Source organism: Xenopus laevis, chromosome 4S, assembly GCF_017654675.1.
Source record: "Xenopus laevis strain J_2021 chromosome 4S, Xenopus_laevis_v10.1, whole genome shotgun sequence".
Lineage (NCBI taxonomy): Eukaryota > Metazoa > Chordata > Amphibia > Anura > Pipidae > Xenopus > Xenopus laevis.
In genome coordinates this window covers 2,478,196-2,501,951 of record NC_054378.1, presented here as the reverse complement: position 1 = coordinate 2,501,951, position 23,756 = coordinate 2,478,196, and the positions used below count along the sequence as shown (strand labels likewise).

Sequence of the window (23,756 nt, the reverse complement as noted above, 5' to 3'; positions counted from 1 at the left end):
GATTTGAATCTCGTCGCTGACCTCATCTAAATCAATGTCTGTAGGGCTCACATTTTTGTGATTGTATTTGTTTACTCATTCTTTCTATTCAGTCCTCTCATCTTCATATTCCGCTGTCTTCTTCAGATTGTGCAGTTTGTAGGATTATAGTGGGGGGATCTAGCACAGACTGCTGAACTATGCAACTGGAGAGCTGCTGAACAAAAAGCTAATAACTCAAAAAACAAATAATAAAACATGAAAACTTATTGCAATTGTCTCGAATATCCCTATGCATCACTACTACAGTTAAACTCACAAGGTTGATAAACCCTTTAAAGGAGAATTCAACCCTTAACTTTAAAACCACTACCCCAGCCTAAAGTGTTGACCCGGGCAATGCCCCTAACGTTGTTCCTTTACCCCTCGGCGCGATTCAGGGGTATTGGAGTTTGCAGACGCCTTTTCACCCACTCGGCTAATCTTTGTAATGAGACCGGCGTTTGGGAATTGTAGTGAGTTTTCGGCGCATGCGCAGTTGTGATGAAACAGAAAATTGCTCCAACTGCGCATGTGCCGCATTTGCCCGGAGTAACAATTGCTGGGGTAGGGTATTTATTTAAGTTTTAGGGCTGAATTCTCCTTTAAAATCATATATGTCTCTCTACATGCAGATTTGTTGCAAAACCAGTTATTTGTTTGTACTTGAATCAGTTATGTGAGTTTGAATCTAACTTCATCTGCTAGGAAAGTGCCCCCCTTATAAGCGTATTTGGATTGTCGTGATATCTGACATATATTCAGAAATTACATAGAATATTTAATTGATTTGTAGGGTCAGGTCACTGCCGTCAGAAACTGCCGCTTTACAGAAGTTTGAAAACACAAAACGTTTCTCATAGTTGTGCGACTCGCTGTCTGTGCTCTCCGTACCTCCATTATGTGCAGGCCCCACATCTCTATGACTAAATAACTAAAAGGCACCTTTTTTTTCTTTCACTAATGTGTTCTTGGGTTTTACTTTCCCCTTTAACAGCTGGGATGTAAAGAAGGAGCAGCCGGTGCAAGTAGAAAACAGTCCCTTGATATGTCCAGTGTATATCCTTCCCCCATTGTGTAAGAGAAGGAACCTGAGCAATGAAATATTCTATTGTTGTGCCCCACAGTCACATAACTGGCCAAGCAAAAAGCCTCATGTTTTTACCTCAGTCAAGTGACTCCACTCTAAGCTCTCAGTCTGTGTCAGTCACTAGAGCCTAGTCTTGTCCCTATATACAACATAGCCCCGCCCAGCTCTGAGTGAGTTTCAGTGGAGAGCCAATCACAGTGTTTCTGGGCAAGTCTTATGCAAAACACGTTGTAAGAGGACTGCGTGTGATACCAAACAGCCCGCCTTTTACTACAAGTCACATGACGCCGGCCACTTCTTGTGTTTGTTTTGTAACAAGGGGCGGGTCCCAGTGACGGCCATTAGCTGAGTCGTTCAGAGAGAGAGACGGCCTGTCAGTGTCATGACAAGGAACTTGAGCTCTGGACCCTCCCTCATTGTGTCACAAAGCAAAATAATGTGGGACTAGTTCTAGCCATTACTTACAACACCGATAGTTTAGGGATGTTCTTTGTCGTATCAGTAGAAGTGCAAGAATGCTGGCTCAGTAGGTACAGATGAATGTACATTAAACATCTATTTACACCACAGCTCTTGTGCAGGATTTGTTTCAGTTTGTGAGGCAAAAGTCGGATTTAAACTGATATTTTTACTGAAAGCCCCTATAGTGAGTAAGGCTAAGCTTGGGCCTCTGTCTCCTGAGGTAATTCCCTCAGGTCAGGATTAGACTGAAAATCTGTAGCCACGGCTGTGTTTATATGTAGACACCCTAGGGCCTGTGCCAAGAGTTGTAACTTTAGGGGAGCGTCCCTCAGAGATGCCTATATTATATATATACGCACTGTAACAAACACATTATATATATTATAACATAATCCCCCTCGTCAGTCGCTTTTCTACCCCAAAAATTGCAGCATACGTGTCCTTGTTGTAGATGAGGGGGAGCCAATTGCTGCTGGGGTTGCCACCTGGCCGGTGTTTTACTGACCTGGCCGGTAAAAATGATGGTTGATCCAATGTTATTAATAGGAATAAAGATAAATATATAGGAAGATCAGTGATCCCAATGTTATTAATAGGGAATAAGATTAAATATATAGGAAGGCCAGTGATCCCAATGTTATTAATAGGAATAAAGATAATATATAATGAAGACCGGGATTTTTTTACAGAAAACCTGGCAACCCTAATTGCAGCCCTGTGCTACAGATAGGGTTGCAACCTTTCTTGGAAAAAAATACCTATATATTTTTCTTTTTTACTCATACAGCCTTTATTTCCCCACCTTTCCATATACCCCACTACTTACCCAGCTTTTTCTCCACTATGTCACCCTCAGAATTGTTCCCACAACCCTCCCCAGAGAAGCTTGGTTTGTCAACAGACCAAATTCAGTTGCATAAATACTGGATCCTTATTTTCTGGTTTCCTTGTATCAATATTCATCAGTTGCTGAGATTTGACCTTTCTCTTCACAATTTTATTTACATCCTAGAAGTACTTTAGATCTATGTGTTGTCAAGAAATATGAATTCACAAGCCCTGGGCATATCGGTTCCTGACAATAAGCAAAAGGTAATAGCCATATTTTTCCCCAAAGAACAGAAATACAGGTTTTAGGGTTGAATCTTACTGTAATAATTGTGAGTAGTGACACTACCCTTATGACTTTGGGACAATATTTCTATACCAGTAGAACCACACCTTTCCCATATTACTTTACAATACCTTTCCCATATTACTTTATATAAGCTTTCCCATATTACAATACTGGTAGCAGCAGATGTACAACATCAAAATTGCAGCCCTTTGCTACAGATATATTTATCTTTTTTCCCTTATTAACAATGGGATTCAACCATCATTTTTAGCAGCCAGGCGGGTGGCTACCCCAGCTACAGAAGCAGTTTGGTGATTGCCAAGGTACCGCCTGCACATCCTGGGAAAGAAGTGCAACACTAGTAGGGTTTTGGAGAAATTTTTCAATAAATCAGCCCAAAATATAACTTCTTTAATCACAGTTCTATAATTATAAGAGTTTAATGCACTGCCACATTCTTGTTTTTAAACAACTTTATTTGTTGTTTTTAACAACAGCCATCAGAGGGGCACAGCTGTACTGCCCAAAGTCACAAGAGGAGTCTAAGCTGAAGTCCTGAAGCCACGAGTTCAGTTCTACTGAACACCAATGTGTGTTTTTTTTTATTATTTTAACCCCTAGACAAAAATTTAATATTTTAATACTCTTATGGGCCCCTGCCACCAATGTTTTTTTTTTTAAAAATATTCTCTGGGGCCCCCAATTTATTTTTTTAAGCCAATATCTTGTTGACTTTGCTCTTACTGTTTATTTTGAAATACCAATAAACATAATTTATGGTATTAACTGTAATTAAGAGCTTTCTGGATTATGGGGTTCCAGATAAAGGATCCCATAACTGTATACTGTATAGGACATTAATCAGGGGTTACATTAGACCAGGGATGACTTTGATGTAGTTGACCAGCTTCAGTATATTGCAATATATGGACACAATCTTTTTTAAAGGTATTAGAGAATTTGTTAGTACAGGTATGGGACCTGTTATCCAGAATGCTCGGGACCTGGGTTTTCCAGATAACAGATCTTTCCGTAATTTGGGTCTTCATGCCTTATGTGTACTAGAAATTCATGTAAACATGAAATAAACCCAATAGGCTGGTTTTGTCTCCAATAAGGATTAATTATATCTTAGTTGGGATCAAGTACAAGCGACTGTTTAATTATTACAGAGAAAAAGGAAATCATTTTTAAAAATTTGGATTATTTGGATAAAATGGAGTCTATGGGAGCTTTCTGGATATCGGGTTTCCGGATAAGGGATCGTACATTAAAGGGGATCTAAAGTAAATTTTAAAAATGCATAAATAGGTTCCTAGCACTAAATAAAACACTTTTGTCTGTTAAAAAATTTGTACCTGCTTTGAGATACATGTAATTGTTTCTGCAGCTTTTCTCTTCTCTTTCTCCATCAAAGTTCAATGGGGCCGCTGGCCCTCCTGCTCACTAGTGATTGATGGGCTGCCCCTCCAATACTTAAAGGCTTGATAAGGCTCAAGGGTGGTTTAACCCTTACATATATACAGGCTTGTTGAGAAATGACTGTAATCTCAGAGCAGGAGGGACTCGCTGAACTTTGAAGGAGATCGCAAACAAGAAAGAGAAGAGCGCTGCAATCCTGTCATGCTTTATGGCAAGGGGTTTAGATTCTAGTTTTCTAAGACTAATGACAAGATCAATGATCGTTTCTATTAATGGGGCAGAGGAAAATAAGTAGGGATGCACTGAATCCAGGATTCGGCCTTTTTAAGCAGGATTGAGATTCAGCCGAATCCTTCTGCCTGACCGAACTGAGTCCGAATTTGCATATGCAAATTAGGGGTGGGGAGGGAAACCACGTGACTTTTTGTCACAAAACAAGGAAGTAAAAGTGTTTTCACCTTCCCAACCCTAATTTGCATATGCAAAATAGGGGTCAATTTGGTTCGGTGTTCGGCCAAATCTTTCACAAAGGATTCTGGGGTTCGGTCGAATCCAAAAAAGTGGATTCGGTGCATCCTTAGAAATAAGTGAAGCGCCAGTGCTTGGTCATGGGGTGTATTTTCAGCAATAGAAGTGTTTGCCTTAGGGTAAGGCCAGACGTGGCGTTTTTACATTGCGTTTTTAAAAAAGAACAACCAGGCGTAAATACGCTACTGAAACCACACGCAACCGTCAACATGCGGTTTTCATGCGTTTTTCAGCACGTACGGTTATTTTCCCAACATGAACTTCTCATTGTTCTCATTGAATTTGGACGCCATATTTAAAATACGCTGCGTATTTACATACAGTGTGGTTTCAAACGTGCAGATCCCATAGAGTCTAATGATTTGGTAGTTTCTTGACGTATTGGCGTTTTTTTAGCAGAAAAACTGGCGTCCTGTGGCGGATTTCAGCTTGCAAGAACCCTGTGTGAAATTGCTATAGTGCGTTTTCCATTCGTTTCAGTGGTAGTGCAGTTTATGCGTATTTACGCCTGGCTGTTCATTTTTAAAAACGCAAAGTAAAAACACCACGTCTGGCCTTGCCCTTAATGTCATCACTGTTGGCACAAGGTGTATTAGTGTAGATCACAAACACATATAGACTTGCCTATTGGTAACTTTACTCACAAGCTGTTTATGTGCGTGTTACGCTGGTGCCCCCTGCACGCCACATCTACAGCTTCAAATCATATAAACCTTCACCACAAAAAACGGTATATCCTAGAAACGTCGAATGTTAAGTTGACAAACAACATATACGGTCATTAAAACAGTATCATTTACATGACTATTACAAGTATAGGAGATATTATCTGGTTACGAAACGCTTGCGTTGTTTTGCCACCAGTACGGATTCATGCAGCACAGTTTTATATATTTATATATATCTCTTATAGGGGGGCTCATTTTGCCTAGAAGATGTATCAGAGCTCACTCTATTAAAAGTATGTTGTAAAATGCCCAATTTTAAGCAACTTTTCAATTGGTCTTCATTAATTTTTTTTTATATATTTATAGTTATTTGCCTTTTTCTTCGGACACTTTGCTGATTTCGAATCGTCGCTGACCCCATCTAAAAATCAAATGCTCTGTAAGGCTACACATTTATCGTTATTGTTAATTTGTATTACTCATCTTTCTATTCAGTCCTCTCCTATTCATATTCCAGTGTCTTATTCAGATTGTTGCAAGGTTGCTAGGGGAATTTGAATCCTAGCAACCAGACTGCTGAAACTACAAACTGGAGAGCTGCTGAACAAAAAGCTAAATAACTCAAAAACCACAAATAATAAAACATGAAAACTAATTGCAAATTGTCTCAGAATATCCCTCTATGCATCACACTAACAGTTAACTCATAGGTGAATAAACCCTTTAAAGGAGAATCCAACCCTAAACTTTAAAAACCCTACCCCAGCCTAAGTGTTACCCCGGGCAAATGCCCCTAACGATTTCCTTACCCCTTGGTGCAGATTCAGGCATTGGAATTTGCAGACGCCATCTTCACCCGCTTCGCTAATCTTTGTAATGAGACCGGCGCTTTGGCAATTTTAGTGAGTTTCGGCGCATGCGCAGTTGTGATGAAACAGAAAATTGCTCCAACTGCGCATGTGCCGCATTTGCCCGGAGTAACACTTAGGCTGGGGGTAGGGTTTTTATTAAGTTTAGGGCTGAATTCTCCTTTAAAATCATCATCATGTCTCTCTACATGCAGGATTTGTGCAAAACACAGTTATTTAGTTTGTACTGGAATCAGTTATGTGAGTGAGCTCTAATACATCTGCTAGGAAAGGAGCCCCCCTATAAGATATATTGGATCTAACTGTCAGTGAATATCTGACACCCAACTGCTGCATGAAGACAGAATGAAGAGAAACAGATGCTGAGAGAGGAATAGTGAAGATAAACTTGATTATTTCAGAAACAATGCAGATTTTTTTCATTGATTATATTTAGCAGGGCTGGTCTTACCAACTGCGGGCCCAATTGGAGCAACTTTGGTGGGGCCCCCCAATTTAAAGAGCAGTAACATTTTCTAGTAGACTTGGGGGCACATTTACTTAGCTCGAGTGAAGGAATAGAAGAAAAAATACTTCGAATTTCGAGCGTTTTTTTGGGCTACTTCGACCATCGAATTGGCTACTTCGACCTTCGATTCAAACGATTCGAACTTAAAATCGTTCCACTATTCGACCATTCGATAGTCGAAGTACTGTCTTTTTAAAAAAAACTTCGACCCCAAGTAAAACCTACCGAACCTCAATGTTAGCCTATGGGAAAGGTCCCCATAGGCTTTCTAAGCTTTTTTTGATCGTAGGAATTTCGTTCGATCGATGGATTAAAATCCTTCGGATCGTTAGAACGGATTGCGGTAAATCCTTCAACTTCGATATTCGAAGTCAAAGGATTTAACTTTGACAGTCGAATATCGAGGGTTAATTAAGTAAATGTGCCCCTTGATATATGATGATCTAAATTACAGAAAGATCAGGTAACTGGAAAATAGCAGGTCCCAAGCATTCTGGATATTTTCAATTCTCTGTATTTTACATAAAGGAAATTAAAATTTTCCCCAAAACTACTCTATACAAACACAATATTTCTCATTGTTTTCTGGCAATGTGAAAACTTATTCAGATGACAGTTTACTTTTAGAGTTAGAAAGGTATCAAAAATAAACTGTATGCAAAACAACACTGAGCATAATCCATTTCTCAAAAGAGCAAACAGATTTTTTTTATACTCAGTTTTGAAATCTGACATGGGGCTAGACATTGTCAATTTCCCAGCTGCCCCAAGTCATGTGACTTGTGCTCTGATAAACTTCAGTCACTCTTTACTGCTGTACTGCAAGTTGGAGTGATATCACCCCCCCCCAGCAGACAAACAAAAGAACAATGACAAGATAGCAGCTCCCTAACACAAGGTAACAACTGCCGGGTAGATCTAAGAACAACACTCAATAGTAAAAACCCATTTCCCACTGAGATACATTAGTTACATTGAGAAGGAAAAACAGCAGCCTGCCAGAAAGCATTTCTCTCCTAAAGTGCAAGCACAAGTCACATGACTGGGGGCAGCTGGGAAATTGACAAAATGTCTAGCCCCATGTCAGATTTCAAAATTGAATTGAAAAAAATCTGTTTGCTCTTTTGAGAAATGGATTTCAGTGCAGAATTCTGCTGGAGTAGCACTATTTACTGATGTGTTTTGAAAAAGACATGTTTTTTTCGATGACAGGATCCCTTTAAGTATGTGATTAAAAAATTACCTGTTGGGGGGGCTAATCACAACATGTTCGTCTCCTATCTCATTTTAGCTCACAATGCTGCGCCTTCCTCCACTAACAATCTGCTTCCCCATCTACCCATGCCTTAACCCCTTCGGCTCAGCTCTGCTCATTGGCTTTGCGGGGCCCAATTGCGACCAATCGGCCCAATCGGCCGGGCCTGATATTTACATAGTAACATAGTAACATAGTAAGTAAGGTTGAAAAAAGACACATGTCCATCGAGTTCAACCTTTTTTTTTTTTTTTGTTTATTAACTACCTATCTGCCAGTTGATCCAGAGGAAGGCAAAAAACCCATCTGAAGCCTCTCCAATTTGCCTTAGAGGGGGAAAAATTCCTTCCTGACTCCAAAATGGCAATCGGATTAGTCCCTGGATCAACTTGGACTATGAGCTATTTCCCATAACCCTGTATTCCCTTACTTGCTAAAAAGCCATCCAACCCCTTCTTAAAGCTATCTAATGTATCAGCCTGTACAACTGATTCAGGGAGAGAATTCCACATCTTCACAGCTCTCACTGTAAAAAACCCCTTCCGAATATTTAGGCGGAAAGTTTCTTATTTTATTATGCTGAAGCTTATTTCATATTTTCATTTTTGCAATAGTTCCCCTTGTAATAGGTAGGGGGAGAAATAAGGTTACTGTTATTTTGTGAAATAAGACCATTATTTGAAAAAGCAGAAATAAATTGATTTGGTTCAGGAGATAATTTGCTTTTGGTGGGAATTTTTTTTTTTTGGGTCCTATGGGGTTGTTTTCAGGTGACAGGTCCTGTGTTGGGGGAGGAAAATTAATGCTATGAGCTGGAATAATCACTAGAGCAATTACTGCTTTTAATCATTGTGATCTATCCTTCGATCGTTTCTAGACGAATATGGGCGTGTGCCCCAATCCAGTGTTTGGGGTGTTCGGCTTGTTTGCTCGTTGGGCTGGCTGCCCCCCTTGCCTTCCCCAAACAGCAATCCCAGCTAATAACACACAACTCCGAGCTTTAGGACCCACGAGATTGCCACCCTTTACAATTTATCCCCTGCCCTGGTAGCATTGAACAAGTGCAGGGGGGAAAAACCCCCAGCAGATTGGTAGGTGTGCCTTGAGTATTTCCATTTGCTGTTTGCTCCAAATCGGAGAAAAAACTGTTTAGATCCCCTGTTTTTTTCGATGACAGGATCCCTTTAAGTATGTGATTAAAAAATTACCTGTTGGGGGGGCTAATCACAACATGTTCGTCTCCTATCTCATTTTAGCTCACAATGCTGCGCCTTCCTCCACTAACAATCTGCTTCCCCATCTACCCATGCCTTAACCCCTTCGGCTCAGCTCTGCTCATTGGCTTTGCGGGGCCCAATTGCGACCAATCGGCCCAATCGGCCGGGCCTGATATTTACATAGTAACATAGTAACATAGTAAGTAAGGTTGAAAAAAGACACATGTCCATCGAGTTCAACCTTTTTTTTTTTTTTGTTTATTAACTACCTATCTGCCAGTTGATCCAGAGGAAGGCAAAAAACCCATCTGAAGCCTCTCCAATTTGCCTTAGAGGGGGAAAAATTCCTTCCTGACTCCAAAATGGCAATCGGATTAGTCCCTGGATCAACTTGGACTATGAGCTATTTCCCATATCCCTGTATTCCCTTACTTGCTAAAAAGCCATCCAACCCCTTCTTAAAGCTATCTAATGTATCAGCCTGTACAAGGGAGAAATAGGTTACGTTTTTGGGTGAAATAAGAAACCATACCACAGTCCCAAGAAAAGCTGACGACAGACAAAGTCAGAAACTTCTGGCCAGTGTAATTGGGGCCGCTCCCATCAGGCTTTGACGGATTGTTATCTGGCTGAAAGTCCAATCGAGGTGTAGATTGGGCAGGATTAAAATTCCCATTGGATCGAGGACCACATTGGTTCGTTAAAATTGTCCTTGATCCCACATCCTGCATTCCTGGACTTGTGACCCGATTGTTGGGCCCTGGGGCCCAAGATCGGATCAGCCAGATGAAACCTGTTTAGGGTGGGGATATTGGAGCAAGATCCGTTTGTTTGGCAACCTGTACAAACAAGTGGATCTGCCCATGTATGGCCACCTTTATAGTGACTGATAAAGAATTCTTTTTTGTCTGTAACCTGTTTATAAGGCAGTCCCTGACAAAATGTTGGACCTCAAATGTAAACCTTTAAATTGCTCAGTTCTATTCAAACCAGTCTAAATTACTTTTTTTTTTGTACATCCCAAGATAATAATAAAACATTAATAAAATGTACACCTCTGTTATAATGAATGTTGTACCAACCAAGCACCGTGTTGGGCATGCTGTTTAGCAAAGACATGAGACACCTCAGATAAATGTATTTTTAAGAACAATTCTCTTCCTTTATTCTAAATAGTTTCTGCTGCCTGGATCAAAGTTGAAAAACTGACAGCAGATGGCTCTGTACAAAGACCATTTTATTAGCAGAATACATACAGTACCTTGGAAAGATGAAGGTAAATTGGGTGAATGGGGCCACGTACCATATTGAAAGTATAGTTGGTGGAACCAGGTAGACGTAGAACTTTGCTGCAAAAAATTATTTTATTGACACTACGGGGCCCATTTACTTAGTTAGAGTGAAAAATAGCGCAAAATCCTTCGACTTCGATATTCGAAGTCAAAGGATTTTACTTTGACGGTCGAATATCGAGGGTTAATTAACCCTCAATATTCGACCCTAGGTAAATGTGCCCCTTGACAAAGGGCATTTCTGCTCGAAACATGTAGTGACAAGTAAAATAATTTTTTGCAGCAAAGTTCTGCGTCTACCTGGTCTGTTCCACCAACTATACTTTCAATTGATTGCCAGAACCAAGGACGGGGTACAGGAACTGACCATAAAGGTTATAAAAATTGATGGGAGAAATACCACATCCAGCGGAAACAAAGAAGCTGCCACGTACGATATACAGGGCAACACATTTCAAAAGCACTAAACTGCCACCATATGCAAATCCTTGTGTGTTGTGTTTTATTCATTTAATATTTGTTTATGCCAGTAGGTCCCATATACAGAAGTAATTGCTAGATAAGAGGTGCCCCAGAAGAGATGCCAGAGTTTGCAGGGACCAGCCTTCTGATGTCTGCACATTTAGTTGAGTATCAGTTGAGAATCAGTTGGCCAATGGTTGTTCCAAATTCTAGTGGATGAGTTTGCAACATAAAAGAAAGCGGCAGCGGCACAAACCATTTAAAAACGGTGACGAACATAGGCCATTGTGTAATACGTTAAAGCGAACTTGATCAGTAAGAAAAGGTTTAATCACTGGATAGGAGCAATTTGTTAGGTACCGCCCCCTAGTCATTATAATCAATAAACTAAAGATCCTTATTATATTATTATTATTATATTCGACCATCTTGCCTACGAATCCCTTGTTTCAGTGATTTGTATACATTTACCCTGAGTAAACAGAGTATGGTGTTTCTATGGCAACCACTAGTAGAGTATTATGATGTCATAATGAAGTCAAGGTCAAGTATTGCTTCATAGTTAACAGCTGTGGAGTTTCTATGGAAACCATTATGAGAGCATCATGATGTCATAATATAGTTAAGCATTACTTGTAGCCAGTGAAACAAATCATTTTGCATTCTACACTCGACGAGAACAGAGTGCAAAATGACCTTTTGGTAAGTGAGCGCCTTTCTTGTCATCCCAGTTAATCCCATGGCCTTGAATCATATATATTATACCTAGTATTATATATAGATAGATTCATCTAGACTTGTAAAGCTTTTGACTTTATTTAATGAAATCCTTTCTTTGTTCTGTAGTGTCAGGGTAGGGAGTGTTTTAAATTGCATTTTGACTCCAAATTATGGATTCTACGTGTATTTAAGGCCCAAACTGTTATTTTGGAGATTTTGGGTCATTCTGTTGGTGTGTACTAAAAAGATTTAAGCAAAGCATCCCCTTAACTGAATATCTTTCGGTCCAACTGCTGTAATTGTCTGTTGCAAACAGCAATCGCTACACAACATTTGTGGCCGAATTCAAAAAAATTGGAGCAATGTTTTTTGTTTGTCAGCAAACATTGCATTTTATATTACAATGGAAATTTTAAATTACAAGATGGAAAGAGGCAGCGGCACAAACAATTTAAAAACGGTGACAAACATAGGCCATTGTGTAATACGTAAAGCGAACTTGATCAGTAAGAAAAGGTTTAATCACTGGATAGGAGCAATTTGTTAGGTACCACCCCCTAGTCATTATAATCAATAAACTAAAGATCCCTATTATATTATTATTATTATATTCGACCATCTTGCCTAGGAATCCCTTGTTTCAGTGATTTGTATAAATTTATCCTGGGTAAACAGAGTATGGTGTTTCTATGGCAACCACTGGGAGAGTATTATGATGTCATAATGAAGTCAAGGTCAAGTATTGTTTCATTGTTAACAGCTGTGGAGTTTCTATGGAAACCATTATGAGAGCATCATGATGTCATAATACAGTTAAGGGCATTACTTGTAGCCAGTGAAACACAAATCATTTTGCATTCTACACTCGACGAGAACAGAGTGCAAAATGACCTTTTGGTAAGTGAGCGCCTTTCTTGTCATCCCAGTTAATCGCATGGCCTTGAATCATATATATTTATACCTAGTAATTATATATAGATATATTCATCTAGACTTGTAAAGCTTTTGACTTCATTTAATGAAACCCATTATTTGTTCTGTAGTGTCAGGGTAGGGAGTGTTGTAAATTGTGGTTTGACTCCAAATTATGGATTCTTCGTGTATTTAAGGCCAAAACTGTTATTTTGGAGATTTGGGTCATTCTGTTGGTGTGTACTAAATAGATTTAAGCAAAGCATCCCCTTAACTGAATATCTTTCGGTCCAACTGCTGTAATTGTCTGTTGCAAACAGCAATCGCTACACAACATTTGTGGCTGTTTCTTTATATTAGTAGCTCTGTTGTGATTAAGCAACACTAAGGGTTATTTATCAAAGTCTGAATTTACCTCAATATTTTCTGCTATAAACTCCGATAAATCCGCAAGTGTTGTTTACACCTATTTATTATTACATTTTCCTGTAAATCTGTTTTGCGGGGAAAATAAATCAGATTTTCACAATTTTTCAGATTTTTTCCATCCGATTTTCACTATTTTTTCGGAATTTTGACCCGAAAACTTCGGGGTATTGCACAAAACCCAGGATGCTTCAAAAAATCATTGGACTTATATTGACTTATATGCAACCTCGACAGGTCTGAAATGCCGGATTTTCAGATTCTGACTTTTCCGTCCTTGGGGTTTAATAAATTCTGAAAAATGTGGTGATTTTTTTAAAAGTCCGATTTAATTGAAAAAAAAATCGGAATTTTTACATTCGGGTAAATAACCCCTAACACTCTGTCAATATATGTTCAGTCATTCATAGTATTTATTAATAAAAAATGGGCTCCAGTGCAATATCATATGTTGGGAACACATTGAAATATACGGTGTTAATGTGAAACATGTTTCCCACAAATGATCAACTTTGAAGTATTTTATTATAACAAGCTGATACTCTCAGTAGTCACTGTGTGTCCTATATGTCAAAAGCATATTTGTTACTGCGGCTGGGGCATAACACATCTAATAGAAGCACACATTTCATACTGTGGGTATTGGGGTAATATATCAATGGGGGGTTTCTTTGAAAATGATCAGTTTAAATTTTACATAGTTAAATCGGGTTGAAAAAAAGGACAAAGTCCATCAAGTCCAAACCCCTCCAAATGAAAACCCAGGCCCCATACACACCCCACTCCCTACTGTCACATAAATTATATATACCCATATCTATACTAACTATAGAGTTTAGTTTCACAATAGCCTTTGTATTATGTCTGTCCAAGAAATCATCCAAGTCCCTCTTATAGTCATTAACTGAATCATCACCCGGCAGTGCATTTCCCAAACCTCACTGTCCTCACTGTGATGAACCCCTTACTCTGTTCCTTTAAATGAAACTTCTTTTCCTCTAGTCTGAAGGGGAGGCCTCTGGTACGTGATTCTCTTTATGGGTAAAAAGGTCCCCTGCTATTTGTCTATAATGTCCTCTAATTGTACTTGTAAAGTCTAATCATGTCCCCTCACAAGCGCCTTTTTTCCAGAGAAAACAACCCCAACCTTGTCAGTCTCCCCTCATAATTTAACTCTTCCCTCCCATCCCTCTTAAGGACTGGAGTCCAAAACATACTCCAGATGAGGCCTCACCAGGGACCTATAAAGAGACACAATTATGTTTTCATCCCTTGAGTTAATGCCCTTTTTTATACAAGAACTTGATTGCTTTAGTAGCCACAGAATGACACTGCCCAGAATTAGACAACTTGTTATCTACAAAGACCCCAAGATCCTTCTCATTTAAGGAAATTCCCAACACACTGCCATTTAGTGGTATAACTTGCATTTATATTATTTTTGCCAACATTTATCAACATTGAACCTCATTTTCCAGTTTGCTGCCCAGTTTCCCAACTTAGACAAATCACTGTGCAAAGGAACCTATAGTTCTGCACAATTTAGTATCATCTGCAAAAATAGAAACAGTACTTTCAATGGCCACCTCCAGGTTATTAATAAACAAGTGAAAAGCAAGGGACCTAGTACAGAGCCCTGCGGGACTCCACTAACAACACTGGTCCAATTAGAAAATGTTCCAATTATTTCCATAATATCTAAATTCGTTCTCTTATGATTTCAGCTTCAAACAATCTCTACAAAACATAAAACAAAAAACAATGAATTATTTCAAGAAACAACAGATTGATGATATAGATATTGAGAAAAACAAGACTGATGAAGAAGAAGAACAAGAAGAAAAGATGGAAGAACAAGATTCCAATAGATCCGTCTTCGCCGTTCCGTGTCAATCATCGTAATTCTCGGTTTGCTTGTGGTGGTTAATACCTCACCGATGTGGTTTTTGAGGGTAAGGTAGAACTTATTTCAAACTACTTTTGAATCTAAGACTCTTTTACAGCTGAATTGTGAATATTTATTTCTTTCAACTGTTAGAAATGTCAGTGTATTTTATAACTTTTAAAATGCCTTACTAATGAGATATAGACAAAAATAAATCACAGAGTTAATTCTAGAAGGTAATAGAGTATCTTCACTAACTTCCTTTCATTGACTTATTGGTGATTTTTTTTCCATAGGTTCGTTAACGGGATGAAAGAAGAACATGAAAACCTTTGAAGAGAAAGCCATGGATTATAAGGAAAGTAATGAATCTTATTTGCACTGTTTGTATTCTTTGTATATCATCTATAAAGCTGTCATCTTCATTACCTACCATAATATGTCCCTTTATTTTGTGGGTTGCCCACTGTTGAGTAAATCAGTACTGGATTACAAACTGCTCTCTTATAATATACCTTCTATTGTTGAATGTTTCTAACACTTTGCCTCACAATCGAATCTTTTTATCTTAACAGTATGTCCCGTCGCTGGAATAGTAATTGCGTCGTTGTTCGGCTTGTTATGGGGCAAATACAGTAGTTCACAAATACTTGTTGGAGCTGTTGCGACACGGATAATATTCTCCATTGCCAGTTTATTCATTCCAAATAAGGTAAATCTTTTATTTCCTTTCTGCTCTTTGAGCAAACTGAATACAATAATAAAGCATGTTACATACAGTTATAACCATATATATATATATATATTCCATTCACCCGACAATTACTATTGTTCATTGTTTCCTATTGATGCATTAAATATGTGGTATTTCTTGGACCCTTTAGGGATTTTGGATCTTAGTCATCTTTAAAAGTGTAACGAGCTCAATAAGAGGCGGCTATATGACGAATGCACCCCTGATCACCGCTGACCTTTTCTACAGAGAAACTCGAATGAAACTACAGTGCATCATTTGTATTCTTTATTCTATGGGATGGTAAGTTCCTAATATTCTAGTGTTTTATGCTTTATTCTGTGTGTGTGTGTGTGTCTGCATTCCAGCATGGTAACTTTGAATTCCCAAAATCTAATATTCATTTATTTGTGTCACACCCATGCGTCTAGATTTCTCACTCTGTCTTATTCCTTTGTAGTGTCCTGGGGAGCATTTATGGACAAAATATGATCACATTTTTGAATCCCAATTGGCGCCCACATACTGCTGGTAAGAGAAATGTTTATGGATTGTAACAAATGTGAGTGGGAAAGCATTTGCGTTCTTTCCTGTTACAAATAATGTGAAGTTCAGATTGCTTTGCACTGTATACTGACAATACACACTACTGCCAGTAGGAAGGAAACTAGTGTTGCTTTGTTGTGGTAGTTGAGATTTATTATGGGTGACAAAATGTCCTGTGTGCCCTTAGCCTAATAGGTTAAAAGTGTAGAGCATGAGAGCTTGTCCATGTTAATTGTGGTAGGACAGCGGCCCCCAAACCTCTTTTGGCCTAGGGACCAGCGTAAAGGCAACATTTTTTGCAAGGACCAAGGGGGGGGGGGTGTCACGAGGGGGTTGGGGGGCAGCGGCAACTGTGCGTCCAATTTGGTGCACCACATTAATTGCTGGCTAGGCTCGGTGGCCCAGTTCAGGACTGTCCGAGGCCCGGTTTCTGGTGGGGACCCCTGGTGGTCACTGCAGGGATATGACATCACTCATATAGGAAAAAAGTTGTCATATTACACATAACCTTAAATCCATGTGCCTCCTCCCCCCTGTGGATAACACAGCACCCCCACAAGTGTGAGCAATGCAAGAGTTTATAAATCTGAGGTGTTTATAAATCTGAGATGTAAAAACAATGCAGGGCCAATTATTCTCTGTAGTGATAACCTTTTAAATCTTAAGGTGGCCATAGATGTAGAGATCCGCTCGTTTGCCGATGTTGTCAAACGAGTCCAGATTTACCCACATTGAGATGGCGATATTGGGCTGATCCACAATCGGATTCATAATGCAATCCAATACGGGCGGGGCGGATAGCGGGACCACATAAACGCACAGATGCAACCATGATCCGTTGGGATTTTTTAACCTGCCCAATCAAGATCTGACCGACTTTTGGCCATATTGATCGGGGAAGCCTGTTGTAGGCCCCAACACACAGGTTAATAAGCTGCCGACTCGGTCTGCCTGCAGATTTTATCGGCCTGTGTTATGGGGGTCTTTACACATGGTAAGCAGACACAGCAGTTAGACTTCATGTGGGGGGCCACACAAGGGGGGGCAGCCAGTTGGACAGCACTGGTGTAGATCAATGGCGCTTAACTGACAGCTATCTTTTTTGAAACAGCTGGATGCCGGAATTTCCATCGTTGCTTCTGCTACTAATATTGTGTATACGGTCAGGGAGTCCAAAAAGTATGCGGCTTGGTGATCAATTCCTAAAAAATACCCGAAGAAAGAAGCATCATGTCAATATATTGGCTTTGATTGTAAAGTGAGTATCTTTATAGTAGACGAAAAGGGGCAAGTAACACACCCAAGATGGCAAGAAAGAGAGATCCTGTTATTACATCGATCTGATTTATCTTACTTTTTAATCACACCTTGCCCTGATCATTGACGTGAACTGAATACACTAATACATTCAAAGATAACATTCATTTAAAATAGATAACAGGATTGACAAGATATTAAAGGTGTCTTCTCATATTAGCAAACCGATTTAATACAATTCAGATTTTCCACTTCAGAAAAAGAATGATTATACTTTCTAGAGTGACATAACTTGTGTCACCTCAAAGAGACATTTTTGTTAATTTGGTGATATAAATGGTCTTCTATTGAGGATGAGGGGCAAGAGAGAGAGAAATGTGCTGTTTTGTGACTCATTTGATGCTCTATCGTATTTCAGCCGCAGCTTGATTTGCTCCGTCACCGGTTATGCAGCTGCTTCTTGTGTTAGACAGGCATATTTATGTGGGCCTTCTCCATAATGAAGAGAGTACACAATGTGAACAAGGCCGTGTAACTCATTTATCTGCACTTTGGATTACAAGTAGGTCCTTAATTTCCTAATTCTTACTGGTTAATTTGTTACTCTTTTCCAGTGTCGGACTGGGACACCAGGGGCCACCAAAAAACTTTAGACCAGGGGCCACTCTCACTACTATTAGTTTTCCTCTCCTCACTCAACCTCTATTCTCCTAATCTCTTTTCTTTACAGACTATAATCTATTATTCCATCTATTTAGCCTCTTTGTTCTCATAGAAATAGGGAATGGCCATGAAATAGGCCAAATGTTTAGCAGCATGAGGGGCCACTGACACCGGGGCCCATCAGGACTTTTCCTGGTATCCCTGTGGGCCAGTCCGACACTGCTCTTTTCTAATTCAGACTGATTCTAAACTTGTGAATATTTCCTAATATGTATCCATTTAATCTCTATTATTTTTCTCAGCGTGCAATATGAATTACTCAACTGTGTGTCCACCATCGTGGGAACTACATTGGGCACAGTGATCAGCCACTTTTTCAAAAAGACGAATATAAAAGCACATCCGAACCTGTGCCTCATAGGACTTTTCCTCGCTGCTCCCCTTCTCTGCGGGGGTATTATTTCCATCAAGAGAGATCTCTTCACAGCCCAAGTTAGTATAATCCTAGGAAATTTTAGTACAGTAGAACCCCCATTTTACATTTTTCAGGGGATCAGAGATAAATAAGTAAAATCCAGGAAAATGTTAGATCAGGGAAATGTATTATGCATAATATATAGGTGGTAGTGATGTGCGAGCCGGGCCGACACCCATGGGACCTGCGGGTTGGTCAGGTTTGGTCCGACCCATTTGCAGGGTGGCGGATGGGCCGGGTTGAGCTCTTCTTCCCAGTACCGTAACTAGAGGGGGGCGGGCCCTGGTGCATGACGCGCAGCCGGGCCCCCGCCCGCCTCCGTACGGCCCGAATTTCAGTGGCACACTGTGCTTCCGGGGGGGGCCCTGAGGGGGTCCGCTTGCACCCCCTGCTCCCCCGGTAGTTCCGCCACTGCTTCTTCCTGCTTTCCCCACCCGCCACTTTGCACTGCCTTCCGCTTTTTATAGCCGCTAGTGATGTGTGGGTCGGCCCGCACCCGACCCTAACCTGCCCTACCTGAGCCCGCATCCGACTTTCAGTTCGATATTATAGAACCGAGCCGCCCGCTGATGATGTCACAAAAGGGGCGGGGCGAACTGGTGCAGCGTCTATAAACGATGAACCCGGAAACTGGCATTTCATGGTGGTGGGCGGGGAGAGCAGGAGAAGAGCTCAACCACCACCCGTGAAGAACAGTGCGAGGTCAGCCCAAACCCGCGGGTCCTGTGGTTATCGGGCCGGCCCTGATATCAGTAATAGCCACGCGCCTGCTTGCCCGCCCCTTTTGTGATGTCATTGGCAGGGTGGGTCGGCACGGTCTATAAAAGGAACCTGGAAGTCGGGTGCAGGTGGGCGTGGTGGAGGGAGGTCGGTTCAGGTCAGGTGCAGGTCAGTTTTACCCAACCCCCACATATAAAACAAACAGTGTAAAATGAGGGAAAACTTAAAATCAGGATGTAAAATGAAGGTTCTACTGTATGTAATAGTACACCGTTATAAACATAAACATCATCTAACCAAACCGTTCTCCCATCTTCTTTATCTTTTCCAGATTCTCTTCCTTTTAAGTGGGATTTTCTTGTCTCTGAACGAGATCTCGACAAATGAAATTATTATGGTAACGTATCCAGTTTCTTTCTTGCCCCTGTAATGTCTCACACAAATAAAGTACCAGTGCTATTGTTAGGGATGTTATACTGCTTCTGTCTCGCAATCAGGCGCTGATCCAAGAGAGGAAACTGGTAGTAATATCAAAAGCGCTTTATTATAAGCACACAAGTACAGTTACAGCAGTGGGGTGCAAACTAACGCGTTTTCGTGCCCTTGTCTCGCCACTTCTTCAGAGCACCATGAATCTCCACGCGTGTCTCTGCGCTTAAGCTACACAGAATAAATACCAAAATAGGAACTATTCTATATCTGGGGGATAATTAGACACTGATAACTAAATGATGTGTTAATTGAAGCTATATACACAAGCCAGTATGTTTAGTACAGGCCCCTGTTCATTGAACAAGCCTAAAACAATGAAGCAACATATACTCGGTAATAAATGATTTTGCCCAATATAATATATATATATATATATACACACACACACTCAAACTGCGGGGTCTGCAGTGCTATATAACTATATATCTAACAGAAAAGCCCTAAGAAGAGAGCACAAAGCAAACATTTTATTTAGGTAGAATCCCTAATTGTAATTGTATAGTTTAACTAAGTGCCAAAAAAGCTTACATTCCACAATGTTTTCGCTTTCTCCAGACAACAGTGATTCCAAACCAGCTACAGTTGGGCATATTCGTAAAGTCAGTTGGAAAATCAGCTGCAAATAATGGGGGTTCCAGTAATTTCAATAAGGTAAGTAGCGTCTTTTTTAACTTTAGAAATTGTTGTGAGCTCTAATAAACACGAAGAATAACCTTGATAATACTGTTTTATCTCCCCTCCAACAGATCTTTGTAGAAAGTATAAAGCCAACAACATTCTGAACTGTTCCAGAATAGTATGGAGTATGTGATCTTGATTTGCCCATTCATGGCTTTGATCGGCGCTGGCGCTGTTTTACAATGACAACTAAATATATTGAGGATGATGAGAGGCAGTTCAGCAATATTTAAACCCACCAGATCTTGCGGAAGTTCTTGAATCTTCAGACTGAATGGCATATTACTTCCATAGCCCAGGGGAATGCTCTACTGTTTTAAAACAAAGACTCACAAGAAATGCCTTTTTTAACAAATCTTTATTTGTATATATTTTTTATTATATATTTGTTATAGAATATACTGTATATTGTATATATCTTTGTATATAAATGTTTGTCATGTATATTTTTATAATAAAAATGAATTTAACATAAATATATTGTCCCATGTATTATTATTGCGTTATATAACCTTCGATCTAAATGACATTGGTTCATTTTAGACAAGTGTTCCATATGCTCATAACGTTACACAAAATTTGAATATACTTAAAACACACCCCTTTTCATATGGAAAGCACCGCTGAGACACATGCATTCACTTAATGGTTGAGTGTCCTAATTCGCTCATTATGCCCATGTGTGTGATGTAGGATCAGGGGGTGCATGGACCCACCTGATAACTTTCAGGTTCAGATATTACCATTTCAGTCCATGGAGGGACAATTCAAACACCAAACATATTGTATAAGAGGTAAAGCCCTGTGAATTTTCCTATGAATGTTAAAAAGCTTGGTATAGACAGTCAAACCTTGGTTTTACATTGTTCAAGGGGCCATGAAAAATAAAGTCCATGAAACAGTAATTTTCAGAAAAATCAAGACATAAACTCTGGTGGAACCAATAAAAAAATGTTGTAAAATCTGGGAGGACAGGGTTTGACTGTATATCAGAGCTGGACTAGCAGTAAAAAGCAGCCCTGGCAAAAACATCAAAGCAGCCGAAATATAAATATGCGACATTGGCGGCCAGACCCCCCCCCTACAAGTTAAAAAAAATTGATGGTCAGGGCCCCCCATAAAAGGAGATAAAAGATGGCCAGCCCCCCAAGTTGAAAAAATAAAACATTGGTGGCCAGTCCCCACTCCCCAAGTAAAAAAAAAACAACCAGTGGCCAGGGTCCCCCATTAAATTAGAATTTAAAAAAATAGTGGTCAGGGCTCTATAAAAGTAAAAATAAACACTGTGGCAGGGATATAAAAAAGAAAAGAGCAAAGTGGCCGTCGCTAGTGACAATTCACTAAGAGACGTAAGAGGACATTCGCTTGCGAACGAGACCATCGCTAGCATTCATTTGCACCCCATAGCCAGGCGACTTTTTGATCTGCCGAACGGTCGTTACTCTGCAAATTCACTAAAATGCGAATTTTACTGAACGTTACCTCTTTCGCCAGAGTTTACTTCGCACCTCAGACCAGGCGAACTGAGAAAAATGTATATCAGAAATGCATTAAAGTTGTAGTAGAAAACGCTGGCGACTTTTGTTTGAAGCGGCGGATTTAAACAGTCCTAACCACTAAATGATAGAGACGTTGATCTCCCATATCACTGATAGCGCGCTTCTATACGTCAGCATATAACTATGAGACCCATATACCGTGTTGTTATTCATACTGTGTGTCTCATCATATCGCAGGCATTACATCGCTCCTCATATTGTCGAATCACGACATATACCTTGATAGTATCATCGTCCAGAGACGCTATTCTTCACTAATGACGTGCCTCTCGTATAGCGCAGTACTCATGGCGTGGTGGTGCTCTGATAGTAATAAAATAGTACGATACGATCATCAGTATGGATAGAGAATCGTGATAGCGCGATCAGTCACTCATGCTCTCTACGCCTCTACGTTCTGTGCTCTTGGGAAAAAAAATAGGGAAGGGTAGGCAGAACATCATAGAGTCTATGATAAATTATTATTGGGACTGTTATGTAGAATTCTTGATGAAACTCTTTTTACTCACTCATATGTTCCAGGATATTAATGATGTAGAAATCTGTTGTCCAGTAATATAACAAAGCTTTATTTGTCTGAGTTGATAGAGAGGAAAATGTTGTATTTATTTTCGGTAAACTTATTCTTCTCTTTATGTTTCTGTTTAAAGTCAACCATTGTTGCTTTATTTTCATTGGAGACTAGTGCTATTAGTGCCACTAGCTGGGATGCTCTCTCAGACGAGTGTCCAGTGGTCATGTGCACCTCAGATATACTGCCTTCGCATTCAGTCTCTCTCGACGAAGAGATGCTCCACTATGAGATATCGTCTAGAATATCTCTCAAACTAAGTCGTGTCCGCTATCTCACGTCTTATCGCAGAGTTTAGAGACAGAGCGCTTGCGATCTTATCACTACGGATCACGCCAATTGGATGTCAGTCGTAACCTCCGTACATTCTCTTACGTACACTCTACTATGGTCTGAGGTGTAGACTCCGCATTACTCTGAACTAACGAAATCAATAGATTCAGACTCTGTATTTAAATCTGCGCTGATCTTCGTGCTAACTGATTATGACATAGACGAATCTACATGAGTAATCATCTGTATCTATGATCTCTGGCTGGCCGCGGGACCTGGGGCTTGTCCGCTGGATAACAGATCCTTTCCGGTAATTTGGGTCATATCATGCCTTAAGTCTACTAGATCAATTCATGTAAACATGATAAGAGCAAATTTTGTTTTTTTGCTTCCTAATAAGGATTATTGTACTTAGTTGGGATCAAGTACAGCGACTGTTTATTATTACACAGAAAAAAGACAGTCCTCTTGCTAATTAAAAAAATTGACTCATCACGGATCTGATCTTATGGGAGCTTTTGGATATTCGGGTTCCGGATAAGGATCCTACCGTTAAAGGGGATCTAAATTTTAAAAATGATAAATACGTTTCCTAGCACTGATAAAACACTTTGTAATGTATATCGTAAAAAATGTACCTGCTTTGAGATACATGTTAATTGTTCTGCACTTTTCATCTTTCTCTTTCTCCTCAAAGTTTCAATGGGGCCGCTGGCAGTCCTGCTCACTAGTGATGTGATGGGCTGCCCTCCAATACTTAAAGCTGATAAGGTCAAGGGGTGGTTTTAACCCTTACATATATACAGGCTTTTGAGAAATGACTGTAATCTCAGAGCAGGAGGGACTCGCTGAACTTGAAGGAATCTAAAACAAGAAAAGAAGAGCGCTGCCAATCCTGTCATGCTTATGGCAAGGGTGTTAAGATTCATTCTCTCTTT

At 39.9% G+C, this 23,756-nt stretch overlaps 1 protein-coding gene across 1 annotated transcript in view; it reads left to right on the top strand.

The window, feature by feature from the left end:
* The first annotated feature begins 14,592 nt into the window (after window positions 1-14,592).
* The window catches only part of LOC121393417 (protein spinster homolog 1-like), a 28,681-nt gene continuing 19,517 nt past the window's right edge, over window positions 14,593-23,756 (top strand). Inside the window, exons 1-9 of the mRNA XM_041561901.1 lie at window positions 14,593-14,864; window positions 15,389-15,563; window positions 15,736-15,887; window positions 16,045-16,115; window positions 17,298-17,388; window positions 18,353-18,542; window positions 19,577-19,642; window positions 20,293-20,388; window positions 22,625-22,824. Of these exons, the coding sequence (XP_041417835.1) occupies window positions 14,728-14,864; window positions 15,389-15,563; window positions 15,736-15,887; window positions 16,045-16,115; window positions 17,298-17,388; window positions 18,353-18,542; window positions 19,577-19,642; window positions 20,293-20,388; window positions 22,625-22,824 (1,178 nt within the window). The 5' untranslated portion in view covers window positions 14,593-14,727. The remainder of the gene's footprint in view (window positions 14,865-15,388; window positions 15,564-15,735; window positions 15,888-16,044; window positions 16,116-17,297; window positions 17,389-18,352; window positions 18,543-19,576; window positions 19,643-20,292; window positions 20,389-22,624; window positions 22,825-23,756) is intronic.